Source organism: Mastigoproctus giganteus, chromosome 13, assembly GCF_048544385.1.
Source record: "Mastigoproctus giganteus isolate SK-2022 chromosome 13, ASM4854438v1, whole genome shotgun sequence".
Lineage (NCBI taxonomy): Eukaryota > Metazoa > Arthropoda > Arachnida > Uropygi > Thelyphonidae > Mastigoproctus > Mastigoproctus giganteus.
In genome coordinates, this window is record NC_143587.1 from 160,111,247 (window position 1) to 160,135,423 (window position 24,177).

At 37.4% G+C, this 24,177-nt stretch overlaps 1 protein-coding gene across 3 annotated transcripts in view; it reads left to right on the top strand.

Moving 5' to 3' along the window:
* The window catches only part of LOC150076551 (ubiquitin-protein ligase E3B), a 711,739-nt gene extending 700,901 nt beyond the window's left edge, over window positions 1-10,838 (top strand). For all 3 annotated transcript variants that reach the window (XM_090387665.1, XM_090387666.1, XM_090387667.1), the window contains one exon: window positions 10,541-10,838. In XM_090387665.1, the coding sequence (XP_090243791.1) occupies window positions 10,541-10,732 (192 nt within the window). In that variant the 3' untranslated portion in view covers window positions 10,733-10,838. The remainder of the gene's footprint in view (window positions 1-10,540) is intronic.
* The last annotated feature ends 13,339 nt before the right edge of the window (window positions 10,839-24,177 follow it).

The window sequence follows — 24,177 nt, forward strand, 5'->3', positions numbered from 1 at the left end:
TCAACGTGGTGGGGTCGGTAAGCTGGAGGGGAAAAGCTCTCCCTTCCAGGTCAAAATGAAGCAAACAGTTCCTAAGAACCAGAAATGCACTGGGTGCATAGATGAGACCCTCACAGGGCGAAAACAACAGTCGAAGACTGATGTAACCAGAATCAGAACTCCAACTTTCCTTATTATTCACTCAACTCAAGATAACCTATTGGCAGACTTGCCATTTCTAGTGCAGAAATGCCTAGAAAGCATAATAGGTACCCCCATGACAGTTTGTAATGTAAGATCAGGAGACTTACTGGTTGAAGTTTCCAATGCTTGACAGTCTGAGCAACTATTAAAACTAAAAACTTTTGGTGGAACTTCTGTCACCGTTTCTCTGAACACGTCAAGAGGTGTCATCACCGAATCTGACACCTCATGAACGTGTCAGATGAAGAGTTAAAACAAGAACTACAAGATCAAAGGGTCATCAATGTCAGAAGAATAATGACAAAGAAAGATGGCATGCTAGTTCCTACTTGGAACATAATACTCACTTTCGATAACCCTAAACCACCAACAGTGATCAAAGCTGGTTATCTTAACTGCCGTGTTAAAGTACATTCCAAACCCCTTACGCTGCTACAAGTGCCAGAAGTTTGAGCACTCACAGACAGTCTGCAGAGGAGTAGCTGCCTGTGCCGCACGTGGATCCACTGTGCACACGAATACTGATTGCACAGCTACAACACCCAGTTGTCCAAATTGTAGAGAAGCATATCCGGTGTTTTCCAAGTAGTGTCCCCTTTAGAAACATGAAAAACACATATGTCGATACAAAATTGAACACAATGTTACCTACCAAGAGGCCAAAAAATCTGTACCAATCCTTGAATACTAATAAACCAACATATGCTCATGTAATGAAAAAACAAATATCAGTGGTAACCATACTACCAGATGAATCACTATCTGATTCGGCAAGGTCAGTATTGGCCACCGTTCCACTAAACCAAACAGAAAACTAAAAAGGTATAGTTATAAATATGCCGATTACCGTACAACCAGATGTCACCCCACAGCAAAACACTACAGTACCTACTTCTGCTCAGCAGTGCGTAGCACACGCTTCTTGATTAGACCAGGGTTCGAGCCCGTAACCACCAAATACGGAGGATGCAGAAAGGTCAGGGAATGACCACCGCCTATCCCGGAGCAATATGGTCTTAGTTGCTAATGCTCCTAAAAACCAAATAACAAACAAACCTACTTCTGCTGATACAAACCAAACAGATTGCATGGACTTAGAGGATAGCTCACAGCAAGATGAGCAGATATTAGAACTATTCACTGATGAGAATATGGACACAGGAAAACCATACTTTCTAAAGAAGGGGAAAGGGAAACCTGAGTAAAACAAATCTTCAGCCCTTTGAAAACAAATCGAGGGTTCTACTAAACCCAGTTAATGCTTACATTTCTGCAGTGGAACTGTAGAGGATATCGCAGCAATTTAAATCATATCCAAGATCTCCTTTCACAATATGATCATATTGCTCTCTGCTTACAGGAAACCAACCTAACCCCACATATAGCTTTCTCTCCGGAACTATACAATTCATCGGCAAGATCGTGTTGTAAACAATCTGAACAATTTAGCACACGGAGGTGCAGCATTGATAAACAACACCCAAATACCCTCCAAACTACTCCCATTAAAAACAAACCTTGAGGCAGTTGCAGTACAAGTCAACATTAATGAAATATACTTGCCCCCTAATCAAAATTTAAGTTATGATGACCTAGAAGAACTAGTGGTACAACTTCCTCAACCCTACTTCACCCTACTTCAAAGTTGATGAAATGTTTCTCAGCCTGTGACTTGTGTACTTAAAAGGGACCTCAGTAGTCACCATCCATTATGAGGAAATCAGAACATGGAAAATGATAGAAAAATTACTTGACCAGCACAATTTGGTTACTCTTAATAATGGTGCACACACTTATACGCATTTACCTACAGGATCTACTTCAGCTATTGACGTCTCTCTATGCTCAGCATCCATATATCCTCTATTTGGATGGACTATCCAAAGAAATCCACTGGGTTGTGACCCTTACCTAGTGATATGCCAGATTGATAGAAACATTTCTAACAGAACTGCCAAATGGAACTTTTTCAAAGCAAAATGGGATATATACAAGCAACTAGCAACACTGGAAGAAAAGCGGAAGAAATATGCCATATGTAACTCTAAACATCCACGCATCAGCCTTCCCATACTCACTGTAAACGGTTGTGATGTTACAACACCAGTGGAGATTGCATCGCAAATTGTTCATGGAACTCTCAGCCACGACATCTTAAAGACCTCCTTTTTTAGGTACACAAGTCACAGGCTGAGAAACATTTCATCAACTTTGAATCAGCATCTAGTGCTGCTTACAATCTTCACAGTGTCGGAATTGCACAATGCTTTAGCTATCACTAAACTCAGTGCAGCAGGACCAAATGGAATACACTTCATCATTATAGCACAACTTACTGAACCAGCCCTTAAGACACTGTTACTTCTTTATAACAGAATTTTCAAAGAGAATACCTTCCCAGACAAATGGCATCACGCTTATGTTTTGGCATTTCCAAAACCAGGAAAAGGTCCTACAGATGCACAACATTACCAACCTATTGCACTCACCAGCTGTATGAGCAAAGTCGTGGAAAAAATTATCAGTGCCCGCCTGACCTGATTTCTAGTCCAAAACAACCTTCTTATTCCAGTACAATGCAGTTTCTGTGAAGGCAGATCCACTCTTGACTCATCAGGGCAGAAATAAACATTAGTGATGCTTTTGTATGAAAAGAACACCATGTCATGGTTCTCTTTGAAATAGAAAAAACATTTGACACAGCTTGGAGTTATGATATAATACGAAACCTATACGATCTAGGACTATGCGGAAACCTGCCAGATTTTATCAGAAACTTCCTCCATCATCGCTCATTTCAAATTAGAGTCAACAACTAGTTATCTTCCAATTTTATCCAGGAAGAAGGGGTCCCACAAGGTTCAGTACTAAATGCCATCCTATTTAATGTATTAGTGAACTCTATAACACAGGATCTACCACAGTGTCCACTACCCTGTATCCTGATGGCTTCAGTATCTCCTGTCATACACCTAATATGCGAATGGTAGAAAGACAGTTGCATGGTGCCATATACAAAGTTGTGAAAACGTTCCAAAACAATGGTTTTCATCTCTCGCTACAAAAGACTGTTGGGCTTCTGTAGGAAGCGTAACCTACATGCAGACCCAGAACATCACCTAGAAAATCAAATGATCGCAGTGGTTCATAGTGTCCACTTTCTTGGTGTGGTTCTTGACCAAAAGCTTACCTTCCTTGAACATATAAAACAGCTCCGGATTACTTGCCTTAAGAAGCTAAACATCTTAAGAGCACTATCTGGCACAACATGGGGAGCCGACTGTTACATGCTACTGCATTTGTATCATGCATTAATACGGACATGTCTAGACTATGGCTCTGTGGTCTACAGCTCTGCTAGATCAAGTGCCTTACGTTGACTTGATCCCATACATCACAGTTTTCTTTGTATTGCACTCAGGGCATTCTGTACATAGCCAGTCCAGAGCTTATTTGCTGAAGCAACTGAAACCTCTTTAGATCTATGCAGACAGATGCTTCTGTTAAACTATGCAGCAAAATTCAAAGGGCAATGAGACAACCCTACTCAGAATGGACTTTTTCTCACACAAATGGGAGAACCTTTATACAGCGTACCCATCTAAAAATCCATCAACAGGGATATGCCTGCATTCCCTGCTCAGTGACTAGCAAATTGACCTTGGCATGATACAGCCTACTGCTTCTCGTACAGTCCCACCATGGATGTATCATACCACTGTGCAACCTTTGACTCACATCATCGTTCTATTGGGATACACCGTATCCCAATAGAACATACTGCAAATTCATGCTTCATTGAGAACCCAGCATGCAGAGTGGATGGATCTAAAACTGGCACCCATGTGGGTGCAGCAGCAGTATTTCCCAACCTTACCATAGCCAAGAAACTTCCCATTGAATGCAGCAGCTACACTTCAGAACTCTGTACTATCTTCATAGTGTTAACCTTATCAACAAATATATTTAACATTGTTATCTATATATCGATTCCATTAGTGCTATACAACTGAATAAAAATCATGATAGCCCCTTATTCATACAGATTTGGAATACAATGACTAAGCTAAATAGGAAGAAACAAGAAGTTATCTTTTGTTGGATTCCTGGTCATGTTGGAATTTCTTGAAATGAACGTGCTGATCTAGCTGGAAAAACTGCTACAGATCCTATAGATCAACCGTTCAGTATACCGATCACAGACCAAGTCATTTATAAAGATGCGGTGTCTTGAAAAAGGGCAACACATCTGGCAAAGTCAAGTTGGCAGCAAACTAAATGAAATGTCTTCAAACTTGGAAATCCAGTATGCGTGAAAACAGGCATGTAGAAGTCATATTAGCCTGACTACAAATAGGCCATACCCATCTTTATCGTAAGTACTTTTGTAGTTTCAATGAATGAATAGATAAAGATGTCTATGAATATAGACATCTTTATCATCTTGCGGGCACTGATCCACCACTGTGTACAAACTGCAACACTCAGCTCACTATCCAACATGTACTCATTGATTGCCCTAAATACAATAATGACCGACAAGCTATGTTTACCTCTTTTTCCAGGATGAACATTTCTTTCAGTATTGCTGACCTCCTGGCAGATACCCCACACGTGGCCAAAATTGTTTATTTCCTTAAACGGATACAACTGTACAACACAGTGTGAACTTCAACATTTATATACATAAACTGTGTATTTAACATCACCATAGTTAGGAACGTTATGCCCTTGCACCATAAAACCCATAAACATACAAACCGCATTCCCCTTTTAAACAGAGGATGTGAAGTGTACTGCACATCCTCTGTTTAAAGTCTTTATGTTGAGGATCATGACCCTGTCTATTCTTTAAGATCATCATTTATGCTTTCAAATCAAAAGGCATTTGTGTGATAATTTTTTCTAAAGCATAGCTAATTAGCAGTCAGGTTTCTAAGAAGATAAAAGAACAAAACTCAGTGCATGCAGCTATCTGTTTACTCCAGATTCTGAGAACTTGTATACCACCTCTCCTTCAATGAATGAACTGGACAACTTATGTCTTCACTACTTACTTGGTAACTGACAACTAGATCTTTCTGAAATGGCCATTACAGATACTTGCAATACAGAATTAGCTGTAATGGCCACTAGCAACTTGTATTTAGAAACTTCATTCATTTATAAATCTTATTCTCATACCATGTCCCTTGAGGTCCCTTATACCATGTCCCTTGAGGTCTCATACCATGTCCCTTATTCTCATACCAATGGTCCCTTGAGGTTGTCACAGACATTCTCTCAGATATGCCAGACAAGCTGTTCTTGCTACTACCTGGGAGTCTAAAACACTGATGGAACTGATATTCGGGTGACACTCAAGTCAAAGTGGACCCAATTTCGGCGAAGTCCAGACGGTCTATGACAGCCAAATCCTCTGCTTGCACCTTCACGATGGTGGGACTGTTAGTAATCCTGGGTATAACCTTCATGCACAAGTACATGGTGGGTAACCACCCAGGTGTGAACCAACGTAAGCAGGGGTCGAGGTGTGGCGCCCACACCACATGGAGGAACGCCGCCCCTCTATGTTACCAGGCAGTACTAGGTGGTAGATGACTCTCATCAACCGGTGAAATACCACCACTTTGCTTATTGGAGGCTTGAAGTGGTGGAACCCATGTTTAGTCTCTAGAGCTAAGTTCCGGCCAACCCTTCCATCATGCAGTATGATTGATGATTTTTGAGGTTACGATGAATGTTGTGGCGAAATCCAATATTCCTTACATTTCGAGGCTCTAAAACGGTGTTCGCAGGCCGGCCGCTAGTTAGTACACCGGACTGAACCTATTGGTAACTCTCTAGGAAGCTTCCGGATCAGCTAGTGTATAATCTTGCTACCTCTACTCTGCCAGATAGTGACTGGAGGGAGTCCGAGTAGTGTGTATGCGGGGAGCATTGTTGAGGCCACGTTATGTCAAGGATCTGGGTATATTCTTACCACATGTACGCCATATCCAAAAATTTCGTTACTTCATACAGCATGTCCCACCCACTTTTTCTTACTATTGAATACACCATGAATTGTCAAAATAATAGAGCAAGCTTATCTGCGAAAAGATCTAAACCTCCCAAGGACTTCCTAATTCATTTCACAAATATACGTGGTCTCAATTCTAATCTCAACGATGTCCATTTCCACTTGCAGTCTTCCAAACCCCATGTACTTTTTCTGACTGAATCTCAGTTATCAGTTGATTCAACTACTGCTCATCTCAGATGTCCAAATTATTTGCTGTATGATTCTTTTCGCCTCAAAGGTGGTACTTGTGCATATGTCCGTTCTGATATTCCCTGTCAGAGACTTGGCAATTTGGAATCTCTTCTCTTTGATCTTCTCTGGCTTAAAATCTCTCTACCTCATTGTGTAAAATTCATGTGTTGTCTCTACCGTTCTACCAACTCCACTAATCACTTGGAGCTCTTTGACTTCCTCTCTTTGCAACTTGACTTTCTCCAGTCCAACTTTCCTAACAGTGAGGTAATTTTCCTTGGTGATTTTAACGTTCACAACTCCAGCTGGCTTCCGTTTTCTAGTCACACCGACCCAGCAGGTCGAGATGCTGAGGCTTTTGCAATTACTAATGACCTAGCACAGATTGTTCATTTACCTACAAGAATACCGGACAATCCTAATCATACAGCCAATACGCTTGATCTTTTTCTCACAAACAACCCTTCTAAGTACAAGGTTGAAGTGAGAGGTCCTTTAGGCACTTCAGATCACAACTTGGTGATTGCCTCTTCTCCAATGGAACCTTTATCTCATGGCTATTCCCAACCTCGTATTGTTTGGCATTACAAGAATGCAAAATGGGATGACCTGCGAGACTTCTTTTCTTCTTTTCCTTGGTCTGATTACTGTTTAAAAACTTCTGATGTCAACGTTTGCTCAGATCGTGTCAGTGAAATTATTCTTGCAGGAATGGAATCCTTTATCCCACACTCCACTTTAAAATCTCTTCCTTTATCTAAACCTTGGTTTTCCAATAAATGTGCTAAGGCTGTCCAAGAGAAGAACGTTGCATATCGTAATTGGCTTGTTTCTAATTCTTCAGTTTCATTTTCTGCCTACACCAGAGCTTCCAACAATTGTAAAGCAGTTATTAATCAGTCCAAACTAGAGTTTGAACAGGCTAAGAGTAGAAAACTTGCTTCTTGCCCTAATGGTAGCCGAGCATTCTGGTTTCTTGCCAAAGCTATTGGCCGCAACTTTTGCCCACCTCTGTCCAAACCAGATGGTTCTGTTGTCACTTCAGCCAAGGATAAAGCTGACATGCTAGCATCCCATTTTTCTTTGAGCTCATGTATTAATGATCTTGGTAAAACACCTCCCACCATTCCTAACACGCTCCATTCAATGCCTCCTGTGGTCTTCCATCAAAAGGATATCAGAAGGATTTTGATGAATCTTGATGCTAAGAAAACTCCAGGTCCTGATGGTATTTCTCCACTTGTTCTCAAAACCTGTGCTCCTGAACTTACTCCTATTCTTTGCTGCCTTTTTTCACTTTCTTATTCCAAAGGTGTTTTTCCTTCTGCTTGGAAATTTGCTCATATCCAGCCAGTTCCTAAAAAGGGTGACAAATCCCTCCCATCCAATTATCGTCCCATTGCAATTACTTCTACTCTTTCTAAAGTAATGGAGAAATCAATTAACCGCCAACTCTTAAACTACCTAGAAACCTTCCGTCTGATCAACGATCGCCAGTATGGATTCCGTCAGTGTCGATCCACTGGTGATATTCTGGCTTACGTTACCCATTTATGGACTAATTCAATGGAAAGGTTCGGTGAAACACAAGTAGTTGCTCTTGACATCTCAAAGGCTTTTGATCGTGTTTGGCATAAAGGTCTTCTAAACAAGCTTCCATCTTATGGTTTGCCAACTGTTTTTAGTAATTGGTTATCCAGTTTTCTCTCTGATCGCTCACTGAGGGTGATGGTAGATGGCTCTCTGTCTTCTAACTTCTCCACTAATGCCGGTGTCCCCCAAGGTTCAGTTCTTTCCCCCACTCTTTTCCTCTTGTATATCAATGACCTTCTTCCATTGACTGGAAATCCTATCCATAGTTTTGCCGATGATAGCACATTGCATTCAACTTTCCATTTTGAGAAACCTTGTCCAGCTAAATCAGCTTCAAGTTCTCGAAAATCTGCTGCCAATTCCTTAAATGCCGATCTTCAGGTAATTCTCCAGTGGGGCAAAGACAACTTAGTTGATTTCAACCCTTCTAAAACTCAATCTTGTCTAATATCTCGCAAAAAGGATTCTTCTGCTCCTATGCTTATCTTTAGTGATACTCCGATTTCTAGGCAAAATGATATATCTCTTTTGGGGATTACCCTGACTTCTAATCTCTCTTGGCACAAGCACATTACAAATATTGCTTCCTCTGCATCTAAAAAACTTGGTTTTCTCTTTCGCTCTCGGCGTTACTTTTCTCCCAAACAGCTGCTCACTCTGTATAAATCGCAAATCCGCCCTGCCATGGAATATTGTTCCCACATCCTCTCTCAGGCTTCTTGATTCCATTCAGAAGAGGGCAGTTAGGTTAATTAATGATTCATCTCTAACAGAGTCTCTCCATAGACGTACTGTTTCTGCTGCATGCCTCTTCTACAGATACTTCCATGGGCACTGTTCTTCTGAATTGGCTTCTATAATTCCTGCTCTCTCTTTCAAAACAGTCCGAACACGTGCCGCCACCAGCCAACATCCATTTACTGTCCAACTTCAAACCCACAGAACCAACTTTTCATCTTCCTCATTTATTCATTCAACTGCCGTTTTCTGGAACAACCTTCCTTCATACGTATTTCCTGACAATTACAATCTACAGAAGTTCAAGTCCAATGTCAACAAATATCTTCTTTCGTCTTCTCAATCTCCAACCCCAAGCACGGTACTAAGTACTATAGGTTATAATACCTCTCGTGTTTGGGGTTCTCATAAAAAAAAAAAAAATGTCTCTCTCAAAACCATTATGTTTTGAGCTACTGAATGCTTTTATCCTGCATAATTTCTAGACTATAACTTTTAGATCTATAGAATTTTTGTTACTGAACTCTGTACAGTACAAATTCTGCTGATTTCTAGTTGTTGTAATCAACAAAATTGTATCATATTATATTCATCAACTCTCTCTCAGTACTATTCTTGCTTTGAAAAAAGAAAATATTACAACTACCAGTGTCACACTTATAAATATCAGCATTTATCATTGTCATACCAGGCAGTGGTATGGCAATGATAAATACTTTTATTTTGTTATTTTCATCTGCATCGTCAGCACTCATTACCATACCTGGCAATGAGTTTAAATTTAACTGTTACTTATATGTATTTTGTGTGACAAATCCAACAGTACCATTGATTTTTCTAGTAAAAAAACCAGTTGTTTGTCAGTATTTTTGCAAAAATTCAAGAGGTTTTATGTTTTTTTTGTTTTTTTTTTTAAATGAAAATCCCAAGCACAAAAGACATTAGAACCTAATAGTACGTAATACCATGCATGGTTTGAAGGTTGAGAAGATACTTGTCAACATTATAGAGTTGAATTTTTTATAGATTGTAATTTTAAGGAAATATATATGAAGAGAAGTTGTTCCAGAAAATGGAAGATGAATGAATTAGGAAGAAGAAAAATTGGTTGTCTGAGTTTGAAGTTGGACAGTAAAAGGATACTGACTGGTTGCCATGTGTTTTGACTGGTTTGAAAGAGGGCAGAAATTATGGAAGCCAATTTAGAAGAACAGTACCCGTATCTGTAGAAGTGGTATGGAGCAGAAACATAATATCTATGAGACAGAGGAGTGAAGAGACTTTGTTAAAGATGGATCATTAATTAACCTAACTTCCCTCTTACATAACTTCCCCCTTAATTAACCTAACTTCCCTCTTCAGGGCGATGGCAATTTGTCATAGTCTGACTTTTGATAACAACTGTTATCTTCCAGCATTTTTTTTTTTTGTGTTCTTTGTATCATTGTTTTGGTTTCACTTGCATTATAAAACCTCAAATAACAACAACTGTTGTCCTTTCTTTTTTTTTTGGATACCCTAATACATTCGCTTTTGATTTGAAGGTTAACTTTTAGGAGATGCCATAAATTTGTGTTCAGATCATTTCTGTTATTTATTTAGATAATTTTTACTTCATGTGCCATTAATATATGTTGCCAAGCATACTGCATACATATAGATCTTTAAATGCATCTTGAATATGAATAATCATCAGAAATTAGAAATTTATGCTTATTTGCATCATATGTTTCTGCTTTAGTGATTTAAATTTTTCTTTTCTCTGAATAGGATACTGGAGATACAGTGGGCAGTGTCTTGAGAGGGTTTTTTACTATTCGTAAGAAAGACCCTGTGAATCGTCTTCCTACTTCTTCCACCTGCTTCAACCTCTTAAAATTACCAAATTATCAAAAGAAGAGTACCTTAAGAGAAAAACTTCGTTATGCTATTACCAGTAATACTGGCTTTGAACTTTCGTGATGAATTCCCATCTTCAAGAACAACTGACATTCTAGTATGCCATCTTATTCATCACACTACACTGTACAAAAAACAAAAGAAAAAAGGGGAAACAATTTTTTTTAGTATTGGGGGATTCCCTCTTTGTTCTGGTATTTAAAAACAGAAGAAATTTTATTGTGTGCAGAAGTCAGATTTGTTAAAGGTTTACTTTTTATAGCCTGTTTCTAGTCATATATATAAATGGATGTTTTTTATATGGTTATAGTGAGAAGCAGCAGTCATATCTTTTAATTATGTATAATTTAAAAAACCAAAAGAAAAAAAGTTGCCTTTTGAAATAACCAAGAAAAGTCAAACTGACTGCACATCTGCAGGCTGTAATTTTTAAAGAGTAGGCATCTTATGTGTATAGTATGAAAGGTGACTTACACTGTAAATAATAAACTATAATTATATTTTTGCACCCACATTTGTCATTGTTAGCTTAAATTCATTAGCACATATTTTTTGTGAATTAAAGAATATATAACATTACAAAACATTGTAAAGTAGTTTATACAAATGGTAGGGATTATAGTGCCATATACATATAATAGATATTTGAATGAACATTTAATCAAACAGTAAAACCTGCATAAAGTGCAACCAGAAAAAATGTGGTGCTTAAGATGGGTTAAGTCATTAGGATGTGCATCTTGAGAAGCTCCGTGACTATGTATGTATTTTACCCATCAGTTAAATATATTATATGAACTGTAAAAAAAGTAAAGTATTATTTAAATTTAAAAAAAAAAAAAAAATTTCCAATGATGGTTGTCAGTTTTATCTCGATTTTTTGAGGTGTCCTAGCACAGCCAAATTTTAATATTGCTAAATGAATGTTTTTCTAGTTTATATATGCTGTATATAAGTAATGCTATATAAGCTTTATTCATAACTGCAATAGTTACTTTGTATAAAAATCTGAAAACATGATTCTCAGGATGTTTATAATGTGGATATTTTCAGTTAATCTTTTCTGCACTTAACAATATAATAGACATTGGAGGAAAAAATGCTTGTAATGTAATGGATATTTTTAAATCAATTTTTCATAACATCATCCAATTCTTTCTTTTTACAAAATTCATCTGTCAGCTCGTGAAACATGTTCACTATGATAGTACTATTAATAAATAAACCAATATAAAACAATTTCAGTTTGTCTCATACAGTTCACACCCCATGGGAAAAGAGCAGAAGAGAGTCTGTAACTACTGACACGAATCACATGATATAAATGCAGTATCTGTTTCGAATGCTGAAATGCTAAACTAGTACCTCACTGAATATTTTGTGCTTGGTTTGATGTGGTCTCGGGATAATAGTAAGATGTTCAAAATAATGGTGACTTCCAAATATGGTAGGACTAAGTAGAAACAGCATCATTATAACTTTTGAGTGAATTTTTTCTTACTTGTTATATCAATTAAATCATGTTATTGTTGCCTAAACAATATAATGGTTTAATATGAAGGTACCCAAGGTCTCAACAGGCTAGGATTATTATTTTATTATATGTGAAAAATGGTCTGAAATATATTGGGGGGCTTGCACACCCCATATTATTAAAGGTACAATCCCAGTTTTATTAACTTTATTAAATTACAAAATAAGCAATTCTCCATGGGGGGACGACAAATAAAAAAATCATATTTAAGAAAAATGTTTTCTTAAATATGATTTTTTTTTATTTAACAGAGGCTCCTTGACCCTATACCATTTTACATTTTCAGGAAATAGTGTACTGAACTTGTGTGGATAATGGGTTCAGGTTTCCCATTTGTGATTCACATTGTGGAATGAGTTTCTTTTTGCAGTTGTGAAAATGAAAACTTTATACATATTTACTTTTAAATTTGAAGCTGTTCTTATATTAACTTAGTTTCCCAACTTTAGAGTGAAATTATTGCCAAAAAATTGACTTCGTTGAAACCTAACTGAATTGAAAGAAAATTCAGTTAGGTTAATTAATGACTCATCTCTAACTCAGTCTCTCCACTTGCAGTACATCTTATAGATGTACTGTTTCTGCTGCATTCCTTTTTTACAGATACTTCCATGGGCACTGTTCTTCTGAATTGGCTTCTATTATTCCCACTCTCTCTCTCATTCAAAACAGTCCGAACAAATCAGATAACAGTGGCTGACAAGTGCAACCTCATTCTCCAGTTTTAAATGCTTATTTAGACTGTCATTTATTATAAACTGTGTCTACAAATTATTATAAACACAGAAAAGACATGGCAGCGCTTAGTGAGCAGTTTTAAGACAATTTTCATGTTATTTCAGACATATTTCAAATTTCTATAATGCTTCCATTTAAAATGCTTTTCTGCTTGTATTTACCATTTTTTAAGAAGGAATAAGTCCAGAGATAACCTTTCCTCCCTCTTAATGAGTTTTGGTTTTGAGAAATGCATGATAGAGACTGAATTCTAGGAATCATTTATGGTGCAGTTTGTTTACTTCGTGGAAATTATGTGCAGTGTAAGGGACTGTTTATTTGATATTTAACTTGGAGTTTTGAAGATAGAAAGGCTGCTGTGTATAATGCACTATCTTCCCCATCCATTTGCAGATCTATAGATTTTTTTGTTTTTTTTTTAATTCAACATTGTCTACTTTCTCACTAACATTGTAATCAGACTCTTCTGTGAATGTGTTCAGCTTGACATCAATAAATTTCTTTAATTACAACATTATTATTTCTCCCTTATTATTATTATGTTAATACAGGTCGACCATCACTAATCCGGCAGTGTTGGAACCTGTGGGGTGCCAGATTAGAGAGTTTGCCAGATCACCGGTGGTTATTTTAGCACATACGTTTTATCCAACAGCTAACCACCTTCTTCTACCTTTAACACATTGACTGTCAAGCTAGTTTAAGAAAAAATTCCCCAGGGGCCAAAAAATATTTAGGAAATAATTTGATTAGTAATTCTAAAATAAATATTGTAATGTCAGTGTTGTCGTTTTTTTGCTTAAAATATATATAAAAAAAAAAAAAAAGACTTTTTTTATGTTGCATATATGTTTTATAACTAAAGTATGTTGGTTACTTTATTTCTTGAGTAGCCGTGTCGGCCACAAATGTCTGATGCTATTACGGCATACATATGACGGTCGTTTGTGATTAGTTTATTGCACCCACGGTGAGCACTGCAATAAAATAAACTCTCAAACGTCGCAATAAACTGTCAGTATTGTTACAGATTTTGTGAAAACAAGTTCGTTAGCACGCTGTGTTATCCATCATATTGTGTTGTGTTGTGTTTTTCCGTAAGTTTGTATAAGTGTGTTGTAAAAAAAAAAAAAAATCTAAAGAGGAATGGCTAAAAGAAAATTACTAAGATAAGAGGAACTGAGAGAAATTGCTGGAATTTACAGTTAAGCAGAGTTAAACTTCTCACAGACACACGACTGTCAATTTTTTTCAACTTTATTTGTTATGGACAATGTATGGTGTTTGCGCTTTACACCACGAGAGGCACTTCCTTTATGCACGGCTGTGACTAAATGTGAACAGGTTATAATAATAAATGTAGAAAAACAAGTGGGAATGGCTTGCCAGAGTTTACGAGTTCGCACCAACAGCTGATGCTGCAACCGATGCCACCAAAACAGTAGCGGCAGGTTGATGCGCAGACCCGGGAAATTTGAAATTACGTTCGCGGAAATTATGTATGAATTAGCGGTGGAACTGGATTAGTGATGGTCGAACTGTGCTACATTTATACAGTAACATTCAAAATGTGTAGTTTAATAAAATCTTTTCAAAAATTCTTTTTAACAGCATGGAAAGAAAGTACCAAAAAAACAGTGGTACATTAATCATCCAGGCTGTCAACTTATAATAGAAAACCATTGCTTCATAAATACTGTGAAGAAAAAATAGCTTCCAGAAAGGAGTGGGGCGGGGATCTTTCTTCCAGAAGGCTTATAAAGGGAATTTACTGTGTACGATTCAGGGTGAAAAGTGTATATGTGTGTGTGTGTGCATACTCTGAGTGACATTCAGTGTTAAAAAGTAAAAATTTCTAATTAAAAAAAATTTTTTTAAATAAATTTGCAATGATATCCACGAACACATTTTTTTTTTTAAATACAGGTCAACCATCACTAATCTCTTTCCACCGCTAATTCGAACGTAATTTCAAATTTCCCAGAGAAAATTTCAAATTTCCTGGTTCAACCATAAACCGTCATTTCCTACAGAAGATGAACACAAGAATTCATCTTCTGTAGGAAATAATAACACTCTGAACTTATATGTTAGAAATGGATTTGATTGCAGTCTGTGTGCACACAGACTAATCCAAAGACATTTTTCTGAAAATGTATTATCTGGTTGCAGGTGCAAATTGAAATAAAATGTTTCAGCAATGGAATTAAGTGTGTTCTGTTACAGTTCTGCTAGAACTTATGTGATGCTATTTAAAGACTATATATGAGGCTCGACTACATAGCCTCCTTTTGACAAATAACATGAACAGAATGCTCTCACATTTGTATAGGAACTCTTATGTAACATATAATCCTAATTTCTATTGCTTTCGTCACTATGCTGGCTATATTGGCACTGGCATGCCATGTATTTTATTAAACATAAAATCCATTGAAACACAATACCAGCAGAGAGAGTCTCAAAAGCATTATAGAAGAATAAGTTGCCAAAGCATCTATGAATTATAATGTGGGCAGAGGGACAGAGTTCATATTGTTAAAGTAGACATCAACAACACATCTGAGATGCCTGTGCATAATTTCAGATAAAATTCTCATAATTAGTTGCATTACTTTGGCAAAGTAATTATTTAACAGCTACCAAATTAATTATTGTTAAATAATTTGGCAGCTGTTTCTAGAAAATTGCAAACCATTTTTAAAATGCCCACTTCTGCAACAGTGGACATTGGAGTGTTTTAACTAATGTAACGAGCCTGGAATGCTGACATTACATCGAATAAACTAAATAAAAGCATAATCTTAGTACCTCACAGAGGATCCATCATGATTGCATGGCTCCAACCAGTATTCTGTTTGAATTTAGTTGCACTGGTATTAAATTGTTGTGCACCTTGAGTAATTTGCTCTTGATGAACAAAGTTCTTGGTACTCTAAAGCACAGGCTTTCAAAAACTGTTTTATGTAAATATTTTATATATTTTTTTATATTGTAAATTGAAAATAGTAGATTTACTATAAATTTTTTACTTTTCAAGCCTTTTTTTTTTTTAGTGAAATTTTATAGTACTGTATGCACACAGAGAACGCATTTGCTTTCTCTGTGTGCATACAGTACTATGAAAATATATATGGAGCAACCAGTATCTTTCAGTTTTAAGTTGCAGGCAAATATATTAAAAATTAATGAAGTAAATGCTCTTATTTATGTAGTTAATGGAGAAATTAGTAGACATACCATTTTATTATAAGTGAAACTTGTAGAACTATTTTTAAAAAAATGACTTCACTTTTCCCCTTTAATGTCATAATTTCTGATGATGTTAAACACTCACCAAAAGAGTGGAAGAGAAGCTGAAAACTGCACAGTGAAGAAAGGAACGAATTATATTAGGAATCAGACAGTTGGATAAGAAGAGAAACACGTGGATTAGGCAGCAGACATAAATAAAGAAAATTCTTATCAAAACTAAAGAACTGAAATGGCCTTGGGCAGGACAACTCAAAGATATGATGACAGATGGACTAAGAAAATAACAGAATGGTACCCAAGAGGAGCTAAAAGAAAACCTGGAAGACAACAACAGAGATGGACAGATGAAATTCATGAGTTCGTGGGTAGTAAATGGATGGCCATTGCACAAAACAGAAGGAACTGGAAAGTTGCTGGAGAGGCCTTCATCTTGCAGTGGATTGAAAATGGCTGATGACAATGCAAGAAAGAGTAAGTATGCCATCAACATTTAGTTTACTCAGTCCATTTAAATCCTTAAAGACTTAAAGATCAGGTCTCTTCACAAGTACCTGGTTTTCATGCACTGAAATTTGCAGAAGCAAAGGAGCAGAGAAGACAAACTCTACTATCACTTGCAGTGAGCTGAGCAGAGAGTGTGCTAGCTATCCAGTTGCAAAACACAGTTGGCAACCCATAAGATGGAAGCTTGTTTAGAAGATGCCAAACATGACCAAAAGCCTTAGAAATGTCAAGGGCAACTACTTAAGTTTCAGTAGACTCTTCTATTGAATTTGTCCAAAGGTGAATAACAAAGCCAATATAGCACAAATGGATCAACACTGACAGAATCCATATTGGAAATCATTCATTCAGGTATGTTAAGTGGGGCTCTTACACAGGCACTGCCTAAAATAGTCACTGCTATATGCACTACTGCATGTGTTTGTGTATGTTAAGATATGATATGAATTAGGTACTGTTATAAGCTAGCCCCAGCTGTGCATTCATCAGATGGGAGATTTCAACATAGTTTAAAGGTTGGCAGTTGTTGGATTTCTCCAACAATTTAATTTTTTGGAAAGTTTAGTGGGATAATAAATGGAAGGAGTGACGTCACCCTTTCTAGGAACCAGATGAATTTAAGCAAATTTTCATGCAGAAGGAAAAAATGAATAGAATAAGAAAAGTGTAAAGAGGTGATGCAAAAAAGTATAGAAATGCCATTGGGACCTTGGCATCAAGAGCATCATCATGGAGTGACTAAATAAATCTTTCTTCCCATCACAGCATGTTGGCAGGGGTTTACAAAGTAAATGGATGCTACAAAGAAAAAATAAAAATATAATGAATTTGTGCACAGAAGAAGTTCATGGTCCTCTGAAGGACGGCAAAAGATATAGGTATTCCATACACAGAAGGAAGTACTGAAGCGAGATGAATAGCTGCAAGTGTTGAATGGATCCCAAGAGTTATGATGATATATAAGCTGCATTGGTGGCAAATTGATTGAGTCAGCATTAAGTCTATGGATTTTGTCAAGCATCTGATGTAAGAAAGCAAACGCATGAGTTTATGTAGCATCAGCCAAAAACAAACCTGATTTCACACATCTATTCCCTCTAAAAGTTTTTCAGTTCCTCCTTGAATTTATTTAAGCTATCAACTTCCACAACGACAGATGAAAGTTTGTTTCAGAAATTAACCACCCGCTGGCTAGAGGCAAATTTCTGCACATCTTTCTTGAACTGTCTTTCCTCAATTTGAATTTATGCCCCCTCAGGTTCGTAATCAGAGCAAGCAGAAGAATCCCATCAGAATTCAGCGTGCTCATCCTATTATCGGCGCCTCAATCAGATCACACCTTCACAGGTGCCTAGACTCCAGCTGCTACAATTTGCAGAACTTAAGCCTTTCTTGATAAGAGGACCCCTTCATTCCCCTCACCAATGTTGTTGCCCTTCTCTGTACACGCTCAAGCAACTCAACATCCTAAAATGAGGCCTCCAGACCGGTATGCAGTACTCAAGGCATGGCCTGACCATTGCCTTATACAAAGGGATAATCACCTTTCCCCTACTAGTAGAATTCCTGTATATTATTGACCTGAGTGAGATGCGTAATTACAGACCAGTTAGTTTAACTTCTGTTCCAATGAAAATAATGGAGTCACTGATTAAAGATGCATTTCAACACCAGTAATAATTGAGACACACATAGGCTTGTTACTTGTATGACAAATTTGATTGGATACTATATGGCTACAAAGAAACTGGATGCAAAAATTAATAGGAAAGCTTTTGACACTGTTGCGCATGGAAGACTACTGTATAAATTATAGTTTTAAAGGCAAGTCGCTAATCAAATAATGCTGCTCTTCGTGGACTAATGTTATTAGTGGAGTCCCCAGGGTTCGGTGTTGGGCCCACTGTTATTTTGTATATTTATCATCAATGATATTGATGAAGGTATATCAGGCTTAATATCCATGTTTGCAGATGATACTAAGGTTGGCAGGGTTGTTAATGACAGTAATGGAAGTGTGCTACTGCAAGAGAGTGTAGAAAATTTGGGGAGATGGGTTGAGAAGTGGCAGCTGAAGTAAACCCAGAGAAGAAACATCCCAACTGTGTGGTAAAAAATGAAAAAGACCTGGAATTAATTGTGCAGTCAGATATGAAGTTTTCTGAGCAGTGTAGATAGGCTGCCAGGGCAGGTCATGGGGAATTGTCAATGATATACAGGAATTTTACTAGTAGGTAAAAGGAGGTGATTATCCATTTTTATAAGGAAATGGCCACATCTCTAGTACTGCGTACAGGTTTGGAGGCCTCATTTCAGGAAGGATGTACAGTTCCTTGAATTGAGTACAGAGAAGGGCAACAAGATTGGTTAGGGGAATGGAGGTGTGATGTTATCGAGAAAGGCTTACATCCTGCAAATTGCAGCGTCTGGAGACTAGGTACCTGCAAGGTGATTTGATTGGCATGTATAAGGCCTTGAATGGGTTGATCAGGCTTGATGGAATTCTTACTCTTGCTCAGATTGCGTACCTGATGGGGCATAATTTCAAATTGAGGAAAGACAGTTATAGAATAGATGTGCCTTTAGCCAGCAGGTAGTTGATTGCTGGAACAAACTTCCTTCTCTCGTTGTGGAAGTTGATAGCTTAAATAAATTCAAGGAGGAACTGGACAAATGTTTTGAGGGAATGGATGTGTGAAAAGGTTTTTTTTTTTGGCTGATGCTACTTAAGCTTGCTTTCTTGTGTCATATGCTGCTATTACATCATGGTGAGATCCAATCTTCCTTACATTTGAGTAACAGCTCTAACAGAGTTCACACACTGGGCACTAGATAGTCCAGAAGACTGAGCATACTGGTAACTCTCTAGGAGGCATCCAAATTAACTAGTGTGTATAATTTCACTGCCCCTACTCTACCAGATAGTGACTGGAGGAAGTTTGAATAGTGGGGGAGGGGGGGCCATTGTTGAGTTCACGTTATGTCAGCAGTTGGGTATATTCCATATCCAAAAATTTCGTTAATTCATACAGCATGCCCCCCCACCTTTTGTCTACTATTTAATATACTGTATTATGAACAGTCAAAATAATACAAACCTCCCAGACACTTCAAAATATGTGGTCTCATTTCTGTCCATTCCCACTTAAAATCTCTATCATTCTGCCAGTTCCACTAATCACTTGGAACTCTTTGAAGCTCAACTTTCTCTAGTCCAACGTACCTAACTGTCAGCGATTTTTCTTGCAATTTTAATATTTACACTTGATCTAGTTTGTTTTCTACTTACATGACCCACCTGGTTGACATGCTGAGTCTTTTGCAATTAGTAATGACCTTGCACTGATTGTTCATTTACCTACCAGAATACCATACAACGCTAACCACGTAGCCAACACTCCTGATATGTTTTTGATCACAGCTTGGTGATCCTTTCTCTCATGGCCATTCTGAGCCTCATGTCGAGCATTACAATTTGGATGATCTGTGCGATTTCTCTTCTTCCTTTCCTTTGTTGAATCTGTTTTTAATCTTCTGACGTTAGTAGTTTGCTCAGATTCTATCAGTGAAATTATTCTTGTAGGGATGAAATTCTTTATTCTTCTGAAAATTTCATACTTTGTCAAAACTTTGGTTTTCCAATAAATGTGGTGTGGTCAATATGAATGAATGTTGTTTATACATAAGCTCCATAATTGTTAATACAAAGTGTAGTATTAAATTCTAATTCCAAATGTGTTTTATTTATGGCATTAATTGCATTGGCAATCCTGGTACGAATATTATTTAAAGAGCGAGATTTTATTGCAATTGGCTTAAATCCGAATCTCCTGCTTCATTTTCTGCCTACACCCAAGTTTGTAACAATTGTAAAGCAGATATTTATCAGTTCGAACTAGATTTTGAACAGGGTAAGAGCAAAAAACTGACTTAATATGGCAAATGTTAAGTATTCTAGTCTCTTGCCAAAATATGGGCTGCAACTTTTGCCCATCTATATCTCCACCTCAGCTAAAGATAAAGCGAACATGCTAGCATTTCCTACTATTACCAGCGCACACCATTCAATACCTCCTGTGGTTTTTCATCAAAAGGGTATCAGAATTTCAAACAAACTTGATGTCAAGAAAGCTACAGGCTTTGATGTTATTTCTCCTTGTTCTGAAAACCTGAGCTTGCTCTTCTGCATTGCCTTTTTACACTTCATTCCACTGGGGTTTTTTCCTTCTGCTGGAAGTTTTGATTGTATTGGGCAGAAAGGTCTTTTAAAAGCCCAGGGGCTCACATATGGTGGGTGAATATGAGCTTGGCACACTTAGGGTCCTGAGCTGGATAGCATGTTTTTTTCTCTCTCTTTCTTGGTGATTCTTTTCTACTTCTGACTCTTGTTCTCTCTCTCTCTCTCTCAGGGTAACTCAGAATTTTTTTTTTTTTTTGGCTGGGGCTTCAAAAGCCTCAGGCTTCCTTGCACCATATGGTTAATAATAAATACTCCCATGTTATGGATTGACAACTGTTAATCAAGTACCAATCTTCTAATTTCTCCACTAATGCTGGTGTTTCCCAAGATTCAATTCTTTCTCCGACTCTTTTCCTCTTATATGTTAATGATCTTCCATTTATGGAAATTCTGTCCCATTTTGCTGATGATAAAAAATTTGAAACTTTGCCCTGCACAAACAGCTTCAACTTCTCAAATATCCACTTCCAATTCTTTAAATGCTGATTCTGGTAATTCTCCAGTGGGCAAAGATAACTTAATTTCAGTCCTTTTAAGACTCAGTCCTGTCATTTTTTTCAACACAACGACATCTCTGAGCAGTGCAGACGAGCTGCAAGAGTAGCTCATGGTGTCTTGTCAATGATATACAGGAATTTTTCTAGCAGGGATAAGGAGGTGATTATTCCCTTGTATAAGGCAATGGTAAGGCCACATCTTGAGTACTGTATACAGGTCTGGAGGCCTCATTTCAAGAAGGATGTAGAGCTGCTGGAACGGGTACAGAGAAGGGCAACAAGATTAGTAAATGGAACAAAGGGTTGCTCTTACGAAGAAAGGCTTAAGTTTTGCAAATTACAGAGTCTGGAGACTAGGCACCGGCGAGGTGATCTGATAGAGGTGTATAAGGCTTTGAATGGTTTGAGCATGCTCAATGCCAATGGGATTCTTCATCTTTCTCAGAATAATCACCTCAGAGGGCATAAATTCAAATTGAGGAAGGACGGATGTCGGATAGATGTGCGGAAATTTGCCTTTGGCCAGCGGGTGGTTGGTTGGTGGAACCGACTTCCATCACTGGTTGTTGAAGTTGATAGCCTAAACAAATTTAAAGCTCAACTGGACAGGTATTTCGAACGAACGGAGGGGTGAAATGGGAGTGGGTTTTTTTTTTTTTTTTTTGTTTTTTTTTTTGGCTGATGCTGAATAAGCTTGCTTTCTTGCATCATATGCCTCTGCTAATGCAAAAAATGCAAAAAAAAATTTATGCTTCACTACTTACAATAAAAAATATTTATTATTATTTCAATTATAAAAATTAATATTATAAAGACTATACTTCCCCTAAAATGCCTAAAAGGAAGTGCATGTTTACAGAAGAGATAAAAAACAAATTTCCATGTTTTGTATCTGGCCGAGAGGAATGGGAAGCTGAATGTAAAGTTTGCAGAATGGGGACATATGTTTCAGTAGCCAATAAAGGGGTTGGTGATTTGAAGCATCACATTGAAACTGAAAAGCAGAAGAAAGCAGTTTAAGGTGAGGCCTCTTCGGGAAAGGCTACAGATTTTTTTGTCAAAGCTGTCGGTAAAATAGAATATGATCTGCCTGCAGAGGGTAGCTTTGCTTTTCACATTGTTAAACATCATAGTAGTTACAAATCAATGGATTGCACAACTGTCATGTTCAAAAATGTATTTTTTGATTCGAGATAGCAAAAAGATTTTCCTGTGCTAGAACCAAGACACACGCCATTGTAAACTTTGTACTTTCAAATGTTAATGTTACTGTAGAAACTTTAAAAGAAAATAAAATTGCATACTGTGGGGTCTCAACTGATGGAAGTAATCATGGTTCTGAAAAAATCTTCCCATTAATTATTCAGTATTTTGATGTAAATGAAGGAGGATTACAAACAAAATTAATTGAATTACAGAAGATGCCTAACAAGACTGCAGATACCATTTCTACGTATGTTAAAGAAACTTGAAAAAAATGGTTAGTGTGAAAAATATATTGCATTCACTGGGGACAATTGCAATACAGTCAGTCCTCGTATAGCACGGTAGTTGTGTTCCTAGAAACCCTCGTGCAATGCAAAATCGTGCAATATGAACAACAGGCCCTATGGGAAAAATAGGGTTAGGTGCCGACCACCCAAGATCGAACACACATTGGTAACCAAAACATTACCAAACACAATAAATAATCGTATTAATTACGTATAATCGTACGATTACGATTATACGTAATAGTCGTAATAAAATAGTTTTGTATTTTATTACGACTATTACGTAATAAAATATTGCTAATGCTTTTGCTTCTGTCGTAAGCAAACTTGTTCTTTGTTTGATCTTCTATCCAAACAGATGACAGCCATTCCATCTCTTCCAATTCTTTGGGTCTTAATCTAATGGATTTTAATTACACTTGAAGTTGTTCCTACTATGAAAGTTGTTTTTATTTTCTCTGCATTCTTTGTAATTCTCGGCATTGCCTCATTTAGGTCTGTAGCATGTGCAATATCACATGATCTTTCATTTCGCTCAAAGCATTTCACAATTTCATATTTTTTCTCTATCGACAGAAGCGAACTGGCTATAAGCCTAACCGGGGAAACCCTGGTGGGCCAGAGGCCGGTGTGATTTTGGCCATAAACCATAGTATGAGGCCACTATAAATTTTCCCGGGTAAGAATTTTTGACCCAGTCCGCCTCTGTTTATCGATATTGCTTTTCTTTTTCTCTTTGAATCTGAAGTGTCTTCACCAGGACGCTTCCTTTTCACACCTTTTAAGTATTTTACTAATTTTTAGGGAATAAAGCACAACTACAAAACGAGGAGACACGCTTGATACACATAAGCAACTGAATAAACAACATTGTAAAGGCAGAGATTTACAATTAACACCTCACATTTTACTAAAGCACATTTCTAGGGGTTACTACCATAAAACAGTAAAAACTGCATTTCTGCTAGTGGAATCTGTTATAAACTGGTAGTAAACTCTATCTAATTGCATTTGCGATAATACTGATAGCTGGAATTGTATGGGTTTTTACAGGCGCCTCCGTAGCCAGGTGGGCAGGAGCAGCAGTGCGTAGCATATGCTTCTTGATCAGACCGGGGTTCGAGCCCGTGACCACCAAATACGAAGGATGCGGAAAGGTCAGGGAATGACCACCGCATATCGCCAGGGCAATATGGCCTTAGTTGCTGATGCTCCTAAAAAAAAAGATGGTTTAAAGATGGTGGGTT